The sequence below is a fragment of the Piliocolobus tephrosceles genome, chromosome 14 (assembly GCF_002776525.5).
Source record: "Piliocolobus tephrosceles isolate RC106 chromosome 14, ASM277652v3, whole genome shotgun sequence".
Lineage (NCBI taxonomy): Eukaryota > Metazoa > Chordata > Mammalia > Primates > Cercopithecidae > Piliocolobus > Piliocolobus tephrosceles.
This window is the reverse complement of record NC_045447.1, coordinates 1,870,743-1,882,595: the sequence shown is the minus strand read 5'-3', so window position 1 is coordinate 1,882,595 and position 11,853 is coordinate 1,870,743. Positions and strand designations below refer to the sequence as shown.

The window sequence follows — 11,853 nt, the reverse complement described above, 5'->3', positions numbered from 1 at the left end:
GGGGGGGGGGGGGGGGGGGGGGGGGGGGGGGGGGTTCTCACCATGTTGGCCAGGCTGGTCTCGAACTCCTGACCTTGTGATCTGCCCAGCACTCAGGTGATCCACCCACCTCAGCCTCCCAAAGTGCTGGGATTATAGAAGTGAGCCACCACACCCAGCCGAATGTAGGATTTTAAAGACAGCAGAGATGAGCTGGACAACATCACAGTCAGCTGTTAAGGGTTGAGACCAAACTTTTTGCCTGTGGATTTTATAGCCTAATTTAAAACAAGGACATTGTGAGAACAGGGTGTGCATGTATATTGTTTCTTCCAGGTTTCAGTCTTTGGCCAGAAAGAGAGTTTAAGACTCAATATATGCATTTATTTAAAAATATAAATATGGAAAAATAAATAATTTAAAAGACTAAATTGAATGTCCCTAGATTGTCACACATTCAAAGACTACATTTTTTCAAGAGATGGAATGGGACACAAAGCAAGAGTGAACGGTTCTAAACTCTCCAAGAAAGAAACCTGGGACCTGGTGGCAATCCCTGGCCTAGGTGTTCAAGGTGGTGGCATCCTAAGCTTCCAGCAGTTCCCCAGCCAGGCTCCACTAATGTCATTCTGTGGCTGGAGTTACAGAAGCAAGCAGTCTACGTCACCAAAACCATGAGAAGGTTTCATAGCAACAGGCTTGGCCGATGAGAGGAGAGGGAAGGCGGCTTCTCACTCAGCCGGGGAGGCCCATATGCTGGGGTGCGGGCCTCTTTGCCCCACGGCAGGCGACCTGCAGCCCAGCGGAGGGGAACCGCACCGCGTCCTGGAGGCTGTGTGGCTTCCTCAGCTGGGCTCTGGGGCCCACTCAGAGGTCTGAGGCCCCAGGGGTCACCTAGCCCAGGTCCAGCCTTGCTCTGGACACCTGTGTGACATGGGGTGGTGTGTGTTTGAGGGGCTGCCAGGAGGACACAGATGGACGCCTGCTCCGGGTGTGGAGGGAGAGGCTGGCGCAGAGCACGCGGGGGTGGGGTGGGGCGTGGGTGCTCTGTGACTGCCCCCAGGGCACGGGAGCTGCTCAGGACCGGATTCTGACGTCTGCCCCCGGGAGTGGCTGGGGTCTGTGGTGCTGCGGCGGGTCCACGCCCTGCCCACCCATGCCGTGTGGACCTGCCGTGGAGAAGGACAGGCTCACTTAGGGGTGGTTGCTTCCTGGGACGCTGGCACAGCGGCACGGGCACCACAGTCCCTCAGATCCACAAAAGGCGGCAAACTCTTCGTCCTTCCCGATGGGTTTTGATCAAATACAGTCACCCCATGTTGCAGCTGTGGGTCCGCGCTCAGCAGACTTCAAGAAACGGAGCAGATGGTGCTGGAGTTCTGACTCTGCAGTGCTTGCTGCCTCTGCATCTCCTTCGAAATCCGTCTTTTAATTCCTAGTAAGTATAGTTCTCTATCAAATTTGCCAGCTGCCAACGGAATGCTGTGGAGGAGGAGGGGGCATTAGGAGGAGGTCGGGCCCAGAGGAGGGGGCATTAGGAGGGGGCTGCGCCAGGAGGAGGGGGCGTTAGGAGGGGGCCGAACCTGGGCCCAGAGGAGGGGGCGTCAGGATGGGTCGGGCCCAGAGGAGGGGGCGTCAGGAGGGATCGGGCCCGGAGTAGGGCGTGTTCAGAGGGGGCCGGGCCTAGAGGAGGGGGCGTTAGGAGGGCGCCCAGGGCCATGAGGAGGGGTTGTTAGGTGGGCACTGGCCCGGGTTGGCACTGCCTCTAAGCACATGGAGGCCTGTTCCTGGGAGAGCCACAGGAAGGATGGGGCGGACGCCTGAGTGCTTAAGGCCTTCCTCCCTCCAGCTGGCCACGCCCAGCCCCCCAGCTGGGCCTCTCTTCACTTTCCAGAGCCTCTCCCCTTCCTGCCTTCTTCCTGCTCCAGGATGAGTCCAACCGATCCTCGGGGAGCACAGCCCTGAAGGTCCCAGGACAAAGCCCCAAGTGGAACCCCACGATGACAGGGACCCTCTGAGCTCATGGGATGACGGCCCAACCCCCGGGCCGAGAGGGAAGGTGCGCGGGAGAACACTGACTTGTCTCGCCCCGGCCTCACTTTCACCCGGAAGAGGCCATACACAGGGCGGTGGTCGGAGGTCTTGATCCCGGGGCAGGAGGAGTAGATCACAGGACAGATGTCACCCTTGTGGCGGCTTCTGTACAAGACGCGGTCCTTCGGGAAGATTCCGGAGGCAGGAGGTCCAGTTACTCCTGAGGCGCTGTGGGGCGTGGCCCACTCACCTCCCCGCTGTTCTCAAGTGCCCCCCGAGGGAGCCTTCTGGGACCCCCAACACTTATGCCCATTTTGTTGCCTGGTGTCTGTGGCCAGCTGGGCCAGGGCCTGTCCCTCGCCGCTGGAGAGACCCTGTGGACAGCGGCTGTTCCTACCCTGCCCTGCCTCAGTGGCTTCTTGAGGCGTCCAGCAGACATCGGATGTGCCCAGAGCTGCAGCCATGGGCCTGGCGGAAGGGTGAGCAAGAGTGCAATGGGCAGAGGCTCTGCACGCCAGGGGCGAGGGCACTGCCGGTGCCGTGTGCCAGTCGGCTCACCCAGCCTTGAAAATACCCATGGAGAGGGTGCCGTTCTCCACCAAAGAGGACTCGCCACAAGGCAAGGGTGCAGAGCTGAGGTTCAAGTCAAGGCCATCCAGGCTTAGACCCCTGATGCCAGGCACTGGCTCCCGGCTATGGGAGGTGCCCGCCCTGGAAGCACTCTGCGCTGACCGCGGGCGGGGCTCACCGTGTATGAGGGCGTCCTCTGCTTGGAGGTGCTGTCGTACGTGTCCTTCCCGATGTCAAACTTGTATGATGGGAGGAAGTGGATGTCCGGCTCCTGGAAGCCCTTGAAAATGGACCCTGCCACGGGATGGGCACCCAGACTGGCTCAGACCAGCTTGTGCCAGCCGTGGCACCCCAGGCCCTCACCCTTCCTCATCTCCCGCCACGCCCGCCCCGCTCCCAGGCTCTCACCTTTCCGCATCTCCTGGATGAGCTGGTCATGCTGCAGCAGCGCCGGCACGTCCACCACCAGGCCCTGGCACAGGAGGGTGTCCACGGCCGTGCGCCCGCCGCTCAGGCGGAAGTTGAAGTCTCCAAACCAGAACACCTCATCGAAGCGGGTGGTGACGTCCGCTGTGGCACAGTGGGCCATGCATGGGCAAAGGCAGAGCAACGGCAGGTCCTTCCCCTTCCCCAGAACACGGCCTGGCAGTGGCTTCCAGGGGAAGTGTGTCTCGGGTGCCAGCCAGTGGGGCCGGGCCCTCGGGTGGGATTCGCACTGGGACAGCTCCAGAAGGCACCTGGAGCAGCCTCAGGAGCAGACGGCGCCCATGGCAGGTGATGACCACATCTCTGCTCCTTTCCGCACAGCCAGGGGAGGCGGCAGAGCGGGCAGTGGTGAGGACCAGGACCCAGGCTAGCAGGCCAGGTTGTGAGTGAATGAGATCCGCCCACCCCACTAACCGCGCTAAAGAACCATGAGGGGCCATGCGCTGGGGGCACCTGGACTTTTCGGCCCTCGCTTCCCAAAGCTCAGGACGCTGCCTCTGCAGAGCTGCTGTAAAAACGACGGGCGCCCCGCGTGTGAACCATGGCAGCACCACCCACATGCAGTGTGGGGGCCCTCACCTGCGCTGGAGCGATAGGGGTTGGTGTCGGGCACGTTTCTGGGCAGGGCCAGGGCTTGTATGGTCCTGGTGTAGTCCAGCAGCCGCTCCGCCACCTTCCCGTCGCCCGCTGTGGGAACAGAAATGGGGTAGGGGTCACAGGGTTCTGGGTCTCCCTCAAGAGCCGCCCCTCTGGACCATGCCCTGACTGCGTGCCCCCTGCAGACGCAACCCCAGCGGGCATCTGCTGCCAGGCCTGGCCAGGGACATTTCTGCCTCGGAGGATGGAGCGCGGGCCCAGCACGGCATGCCCTCAGTGCCGGGGTCTGCTGGGGGTCCTCAGCATGCATCTTAGCAAGCATGGTGCCCGCCCCACAGCCCTGGGTGGAAGATGAGGCCAGCAGCCAGGACCCCTGCCCTGGGCAGAGTCCTGGTCAGGAGAGGAAGGCTGTTCTCACACAGCACCTGTGGCGCACGCACCAAGTGACTTACAGGTGAAGTGGGACGTGATGAAGAGGAAGGAGGTGCCAAAAAAGGTGAAGCTGACGCCCAAGGCCCCCTTGGTCTTGATCTGAGACACGATGCGTGTGGTCACCGTGGAGCACTCCACCTCTGTGGGAGGGGCAGCCCTCAGCTCACCTGCGGGACGCTGCCAGGCCGGGGGTCATGGCCGGACCCACATGCCAGTGGGGGCTCGCTGTGGAGCCCGTGTGTGACATAGCAACCCCCAGATCCCAGACGCAAAGCGTGCCTGTCCTGCCAAGGCCACGGGTCAGCCGTGGAAAGGGGGGCTGCCACCCTCCAGCCATGCCCATCCCTCCAGCCGCACCCACCTGAGCAGAACCAGATGAGGTCCCTGCGGATGAAGAGCGACATGTAGAGCACGCCGTGGGCCGCAGAGGACAGCAGCACATAGTGCGGGCCCAGCGTCTCCTGCAGACGAGTCTCCCACTCCCGCCTGCAGAGGAGGAAGTGCGGCCAGCTGGGGAAATGGCCTCCCAGCTCCGCCACCCCCAGACCTGCCGCCCAGAGCCCCTCGAGGAGCTACCAGGGAAACTCCACGACCTGGCCTCGGAGTCTTGCATGGAGAAGCATTTGCCAGGGGCCTTGTGGGCCAGAGTTGGGACCTGCGGGGGTTCACCCCAGTTCCACTTGAGTGGCTCCTCTGGATCCCTGCCGAGACCCCAGTGAACAGAGCTCCTCCTGCCTGCATGGCTCATGGGCCAGGGGAGTGGGGCCCACCTCAACCTGGGGCCAGGGCTCCTTCCCCCAGAGCACCTGTGTGGGCGGCAGCCACCTGCCGTTCCCACCACAACCTGGGGGCCCCAGGAGGCCTCGGAGCCCGGCCCTGCTCCCTGCTGCCCTTCTACTCTCTCACGTCAACAATTTGTTACCAAAATCAAATCTCATTGATTTTAAAATCTCCAAGTTGCCACCGGAAAAGAAACCGACTCATGTATCCGTCCCAGGTGTGGAGGCTGCCCATGCCCAGCCACAACCCAGGTCTCAACGCCCAGCAGCTTCAGAGACAGCAGCCCCTGGGCAGGCACTGCAGGGCCTGCGGCCGCCCTACCTGTCAGAGCAACCCTCCTGGACCCCGATGACGTACAGGTCCTGGGCATAGTCGGCCTCGGCTGGGAGCAGGAACTCGTCCAGGCTGGGCGGGAGCTCCTGGAAGGAGGGAGCACGTGGTGGGCCGGCTCCTCCCGAAACCTGCAGGCGCCTGTGGGCGAGTCCCACTGCAGCACCTCGAGTACCAGCAACTCCTCCAAATGAGGGGAGACGGAGGCCAGGCCCAAGAAGGGAGCTACCCGGTCGGTCTCCGAGGCAGCCTCTGACACACCAAACACACCTCAGATTGGCCCTCGGCCTCAGTTTCCCTCTCCAAACACGAGTCTGTCCAACGACCACCCGTGTATGACCCCCCCGTCACCGTGACCCCAGCCTGTGGGGCCCAACCTGCCCCTGAGCCGCCCCACACAGGCTCTGCTGGCCGCCCTCCCGCTCACCTTGAGCGGACGATTCTCAGCCAGGCCTGGTGACCCAATCCCTTCCCCTCCGTTCTGCAGCCACACGGCCATGGAGGTGCAGGTGGGCGCTCTGGAGGACGGGGGTCCTTACCCACTCTCACCCTCCTGTACTACGGTTCGCAGTGGGGAGCACCTCGGGGCTCTGCCCTCCCGGCCCCAGGACGGGGCACAGAACTGCCCCGTCTCCCTCACCCACGTCTGTCCAGCACCGGCCCGCCCTTCCCTGCCCAGCGCCACCCAGCACCACTCACCTTCTGGCCCTGCATGTTCCAGGTGGCCACGAAGAGTGCCACGTTCCGGTCTGGGAAGTAGCGGGCCAGCTCGTCTGCCCCCAGCAGGGCCCCGCTGGCCAGGAGGCTGCCCTCCAGGTAACTCCTGTGACGGGAGGACCCCAAGCTCAGGGCCAGGCACGGGACACATCCCTGGGGGTCTCAGCCAGGTCCCCAGGGACAACAGCAAAACCCACGGAACGTCAGAAGCTGCCCCCAACCCCGAGCGAGGGCTCTCCTGGACCCTGCAGCGCTGCTGTCTGCTCTCCAGGAAAACAGGGCCCGACCTGGCTGCACAGACACCCAGAGCGGGTTCACACCCCTCCCCACCTCCCGGGAAGAGGCATGAGAGGGTGACATTTGGGGCTTTTTGGTGGTGGGGTCCTGGGAGAACCACAGAGAGGAGCTCCCAAACCAGAAGCCACGGCTGTGGGCACAGGGCGTTGTTCGGGGAGGCGCTGGTTCTCCTCCTTTCTCCCTTGGCCCCAACACCAGGCAGGATGGTCTAAGACAGGGAGACCAGGCGAGCCACACGGAAACGTGTTCATCTCCTTGACGCCCCGTGGCTTTGACGCACTTTTGGGTTTGCTTGTTTTGGTTTCTGGTGGGGACAGGGTCTCAGTCTGTGCCCAGGATGGAGGGCAGTGGCACTAACACAGCTCCCTGCAGCCTCCACCTCCAGGGCTCCAGTGATCCCTCTGCCTCAGCCCCCCGAGTAGCTGGAACTCCAGGTGCAGTGCCACCACGCCCGGCCAGTTTTTTATTTTTTATTTTTGTAGAAACAGGGTCTCGCCATGTTGTCCAGGCTGGCACTTTCAGATTTTAATACGGCAGTATATGCAAATGGTTAAACGCACCGTGTGGCACAGCAACGTCCCTGTCCCTCCCCACCCTCAGCACCTTCTGCCACGAGGGCTGGTAACCTGTCAAGAGGCAACAGCGCACGCCTGCTGCTCCGTGGGCCACCCAGTGGTGCAAAAACCACCAGGGGATGTGGACACACGGAGCCGGCTGTGTGCCCGAGATGCTTGATTTACAGACACTGAAATCTGAAGTTGACAATTTTCTTGGACTGTGAAACAGTATTAGAATTGTTTTGACTTTTTCCAACCGTGTGGAAATGTAAAACCCATTCTCAGCTCGCCAACGACACAGAAACGCCGTGGGCTAGGCTTGCCCGCCCTCCTCCCCACTCCTTCTCTAAGTAACACTTGTGCTGGCTGCTCCTTCTAGATCCGCCGTCTTCTGACATGGTTCCCTTTCGCAAGGGGAGACGAGAGCATGGTGCCGGATTCTTGTGACCTCCCGTGAGAACTTCTTCAACCCTGGCTGCAGCTCACCAAGCTTCACTGGACACGATTAAATCATGTCAGCAGGGAGGAACCTCGCTACCTCACTCCTAAAACTGTTTTTTTTTTTTTTTTTTTTTTGAGACGGGGGCCCGCCCTGTCCCCCAGGCTGGAGTGCAGTGGCCGGATCTCAGCTCACTGCAAGCTCCGCCTCCCGGGTTTACGCCATTCTCCTGCCTCAGCCTCAGCCTCTCGAGTAGCTGGGACTACAGGCGCCGCCACCTCGCCCGGCTAGTGTTTTGTATTTTTAGTAGAGACGGGGTTTCACTGTGTTAGCCAGGATGGTCTCGATCTCCTGACCTCGTGATCCGCCCGTCTCGGCCTCCCAAAGTGCTGGGATTACAGGCTTGAGCCACCGCGCCCGGCCTAAAACTGTTGACAGTTCCAGTCGGGACAGCTGTGTTCACGCAGTGGTCATTCGGGACAGAGAGTTGCTGTGGCCACTGCTGTCAAGTGATCCCGGGCCCAGCAGGGGCTCCTCGGTCACCAGACTTGAGGCCCATGGCGCCTTTGCCGGCAGTGCCCATCATGTCCACACCAGCAGCCGCGTGGTCGGTCTGCCCAGCTCTGTCCAGAGCATGGTTAGTAACAGCAGGCCAGGGGCGGCCCTCACAGCCATTCCTGTGTCCCGACATGGGCAGGGGCAGGGCTGCCTCGGATCCCCATCCAGGGCCAGGACACTGCAGAGCTGCTGCATAAGGACGCTCAGGCCAGCTGCTGCAGCCTGGGCCGGCTCTCAGAGCAAAAGGAACTGGAGAGGAAAGCACCCACCTAACCCGCCCTGGCAGCCCCAAGGCACTGGCAAAGGCCAGCAGCCATTCTGAAACAGGGCGGATCAGCCTGTGCACGTGCGGCCCACAAGCTCAGATGGGTTTTACTGTGTGGAACGGCAGAGAAAGAAAAAACAGCGAGGTTCCAATGTGTGTCCTTGATAGATTCACTGGCACACAGAAGCCCTTTGGTCCCCACTGTCCATGCCTCGCCCTTGACAGAAAGCGTGTGCCGACCCCTATGCTAGAACAGACCGGAGGTCTGGAAATGGGAAGTTTTTAGACAGCAGAACTGGGTTAAAGGATCCGCATCAACCTTCGTTTCCTGGTTGTTCGAAAACAATGACCTGATCCAAATTTGAGACACGATTGTCATTCTAACAGGTGTATCTATGTAAACTGAATCTGATTTTAAAATGTGATGCTTTAGATGCATGAAGAAATTTTACCCTTTACAAGAAACCCCGTGGTAAATTATTTTAACAAAAGCAACAGTTTTGCCCTGTATGTGACAGCACCCCCTCATCCATGCACAGGAGGGAAGTATGGTGGGGGAGCCAGGCACGGGCCCTCACTCCATGCCTAAGCCCACCTGCCTGCTGGTGGACCACAGGCACAGGGAAGTGAGGCTACCTTCGGGGACTGTGGTGAGCCGAACAGTGATCCCCAAAGTCATGTCCACCCCCAGACCTCCAGAACCTCGGAATGGGACCTTATTTGGAAACGGGGTCTTTGCAGATGTACTTTTTTTTTTGTTTGGAGACAGAGTCTCGCTCTAATGCCCAGGCTGGGGTGCAGTGACACGATCTCGGCTTACTGCAACCTCCATCTCCCGGGTTCATGCCATTCTCCTGCCTCAGCCTCCCGAGTAGCTGGGATTACAGGCGCCCGCCACCACGCCCAGCTAATTTTTTGCATTTTTAGTAGAGACTGGGTTTCACCGTGTTAGCCAGGATGGTCTCAATCTCCTGACCTCGTGATCCGTCCGCCTCGGCCTCCTAAAGTGCTGGGATTACAGGCGTGAGCCACCGCGCCCGGCCTGCAGATGTACTTAATTAAGGATCTTGAGATGAGATCACTCTGGATTTAGGGTAGGCAGTAAATTCAATGACTGGTGTCCTTATAAAAAGAGAGGGGAACACAGAGAGACAGGGAAGAGGCCGAGAGAGAGACAGAGAGACAGGGAAGAGGCCACATAAAGACAGAGGCAGAGACCGGAGTGTGCCACAAGCCAAGGAACAACTGGGGCCCCAGGAGCGGGAGGCCGCAGGAGGACCCTCCCCTGAGCCTCTGGAGAGAGGCTGCCTGGCCACACCTTGATTTTAGACTTCTGGACTCTAGAACTGGGAGAGAGTCCAGCTCTGCTGTTTCAAGCCTCCCAGTCCGTGGCCATGAGTTACAGCGGCCCCAGGACACCAACACAGAAACCACCTCACACCACTCCCTTCTCACACCGGCCCTGCCTCCCGCTGCGGCTGACAGACAAGACTTGGCCACCATGGCAGTGGGGAGGGGAGGAAAAGAAGGGTGCCGGTGGTTCTGCCAAGTCATAGTGGGAGCATCTGAGGACAGGCCCCCAGACTGCGACCCCAAGACAAGACCAGGCTTGGGAGAGGCCATGGGTTCAGTGCCGTTCCTTCCAGCAACAGCTGGAGCCACCAAAATGTTCCTCGTGAGAAAGTGGCTAAACGAAGTAGCCTCAACACATCTGGGGCCTCTTGCGGCAGAAAAAAACTAAGGGGGCAGGCTGGGCGCAGTGGCCCACGCCTGGAATCCCAGCACTTTGGGAGGCTGAGGCCAGGAGTTCGAGACCAGCCTGGCCAACATGACAAAACCCCGTCTCTACTGAAAATACAAAATTTAGCTGAGTGTGGTGGCAAGCGCCTGTCATCCCAGATGCTTAGGAGGCTGAGGCAGGAGGATCCCTTGAACCCAGGAGGTGGAGGTTACAGTGAGCGGGGATCGCGCCACTGCACTCCAGTCTGGGCCACAGAGAGAGAAACAACCAACCAACCAAAGGGGCAGATCATATACATTGACGAAATTTCTCAAGACTAAACAAGAAATAGCGCCAGATACATCATTGTATACAGGATGCCATCTTGTCTACCTTAACACAACGTCACGCCCACGAATGGTTCTGAAACACACAGGAAAAGTTCTGGGAAGTTCGGGAGAGATGGGAAGGGCGCTGCTGTGGGGAGGGGCTGGGAGATGGGGTGGCTGCGGGAGACCCGCTTCATTCTTTCTGTTTAGGCATCTTAAACGCTGCTGATGGGAACGGTCTCACGAGGTTCCAGCAGCCTGAACACTACAATGAAGGCGGCGCAGGGGCTGCACCCGCCAGGCCCTACCTGCTGCGGACGTCCTTGCTGCGGATGGGCGCCAGGAGGCTGAAGGAGGATTTGGCCGATCGAAGGGAACAGTCGTCGCAGGCCAGGGGGCTCCGGGGCCGGCCGGGGACCAGGCTGCTGTGGGCCCGCACCAGGAGCGGCTGCGCGCGGAGCCTGTAGTCTGCAAGATCCGAGTCGACCTTGTTTGCTGTCCTCAGGGAGTCGGAGGCGATGTCCAAGCTCAGGGCAGGCGGCGGGCGCGGGGGCAGCAGGCTGGGCAGCCTGGACGAGCTCCCTACCACGGCGGCGTCTCTGTGCAGCAGGTTCGGGGAGCTGCTGGCCACCCCAGAGAGAGGGTTACCCCCCGAGGACGGGCTCCCTCTCTCACTGCCCAGGACCCCTCGGGACTTGGGGATTTCCTGCAAGGAGGTGCTCAGGCAGGGCGGGGAGCAGCTGTGGGCGGGGGCCCCGGGACCCTCGCTCTGCACTGAGCGCCTGGAGGGACTGGTCCCATTCCGGGCTTCCAGGTCTTCCTGGCTGCCTCGAAAACGCCTCCTCCTCCAGCCCTTGTCGTCCAGGGACAGGGCTCGCTCCAGCCGAGGCCTGGCAGGGGGCCGCGGGGTGACGGGTGCTGCCCGGGCTGGCGGGTCCTCGCCGCTGGGCGTGGCCGGAGTGCTGCAGGCGAGCGCCGGGCTCTCGGAGCCCGGAGCATCGGGTGGGGACCCCGCGCGCGGGGCCAGCGGAGCGCCGGGGAGCTGTCCTTGGAGCGTCCTCCCTTCCGGCGGCTGCGGGGCCGGCTCCGAAGGCCGCAGGCTCTCCGCCTTGGACGGCATGGACGGGCCCTCCCAGGGGAGGCCTCGGCGCGGGGCCGCAGGCAGGGCGAGGGGTCAGGGGTGCCGGGTCCGGGGTCGCCGGCGCAGCGAGGAGCAGAAACTTCGCTGCGGCTCCCGCTTGGGCCGGGGGTGGTCGCGGAGGGGCAGGGGCGGCTGCCGCATGGCCCGGGACCCGGGTCCCGCCAGCCCCTCGGGGCTCCCAGACGCCGTCCCCAGGGCGGTCCGCAGGCAGGGCCTGTCGCGGGCGAGGCTCGACCCCGACTGGGGCGCCGCTCGGGGAGTGGGCCGGGAACCAGACACCCTTGGCTGGCCCCGCAGACTCCGAAGCCCACCCCCTACTCGCGGAGGCCCGACCGCCCAGAGGCGGAGTCAGCACGGCCGGGACCCAGCAACGGCCGCAGCGGGGCCGCGCCCGGTCCCCGCCCCGCGCCCCGGCCCCGCCCGCAGCGGCCCCTGGCGGCCGGAGGAGTGCGCTGCACCGGGCCAGGACGGCTCTCCCACGCCCCTCCCCGCCCAGCAGCCCCGCAGCCCGGCAGGTCCCAGCGAGGGCAGGTGCAAGTCCCCAGAGAGGACTTGGGCGCGGGCCAGGCGAGTGCCGAGGCTGCCCACACCTGCACTCACTCGCTTCCAACAAACCAAAGGG

General features: G+C 62.0%; 1 protein-coding gene across 1 annotated transcript; it reads right to left on the bottom strand.

The window, feature by feature from the left end:
- Positions 1 to 336: 336 nt before the first annotated feature.
- INPP5E (inositol polyphosphate-5-phosphatase E) lies at positions 337 to 11,625 on the bottom strand. Its single transcript, XM_023227578.1, has 10 exons — positions 10,399 to 11,625; positions 5,908 to 6,031; positions 5,200 to 5,297; positions 4,460 to 4,584; positions 4,119 to 4,238; positions 3,649 to 3,756; positions 2,992 to 3,153; positions 2,762 to 2,877; positions 2,059 to 2,195; positions 337 to 1,461 (listed from the first exon to the last, which is right to left on the bottom strand). Exons 1-10 carry the CDS (start codon positions 11,208 to 11,210, stop codon positions 1,329 to 1,331), a joined length of 1,935 nt encoding a protein of 644 aa, XP_023083346.1. The 5' UTR covers positions 11,211 to 11,625; the 3' UTR covers positions 337 to 1,328.
- Between the last annotated feature and the right edge of the window lie 228 nt (positions 11,626 to 11,853).

What these genes read in the sequence shown, in the direction of transcription:
- INPP5E (XM_023227578.1), bottom strand. Translation starts at nt 11,210, where the DNA reads ATGCCGTCCAAGGCGGAGAGCCTGCGGCCTTCGGAGCCGGCCCCGCAG. An exon ending in CATCACGTCCCACTTCACCT is followed by an intron (nt 3,757 to 4,118) that starts GTAAGTCACTTG and finishes CTGTTCCCACAG; the next exon opens with CGGGCGACGGGAAGGTGGCG. An exon ending in CCCCTATCGCTCCAGCGCAG is followed by an intron (nt 3,154 to 3,648) that starts GTGAGGGCCCCC and finishes ACTGTGCCACAG; the next exon opens with CGGACGTCACCACCCGCTTC.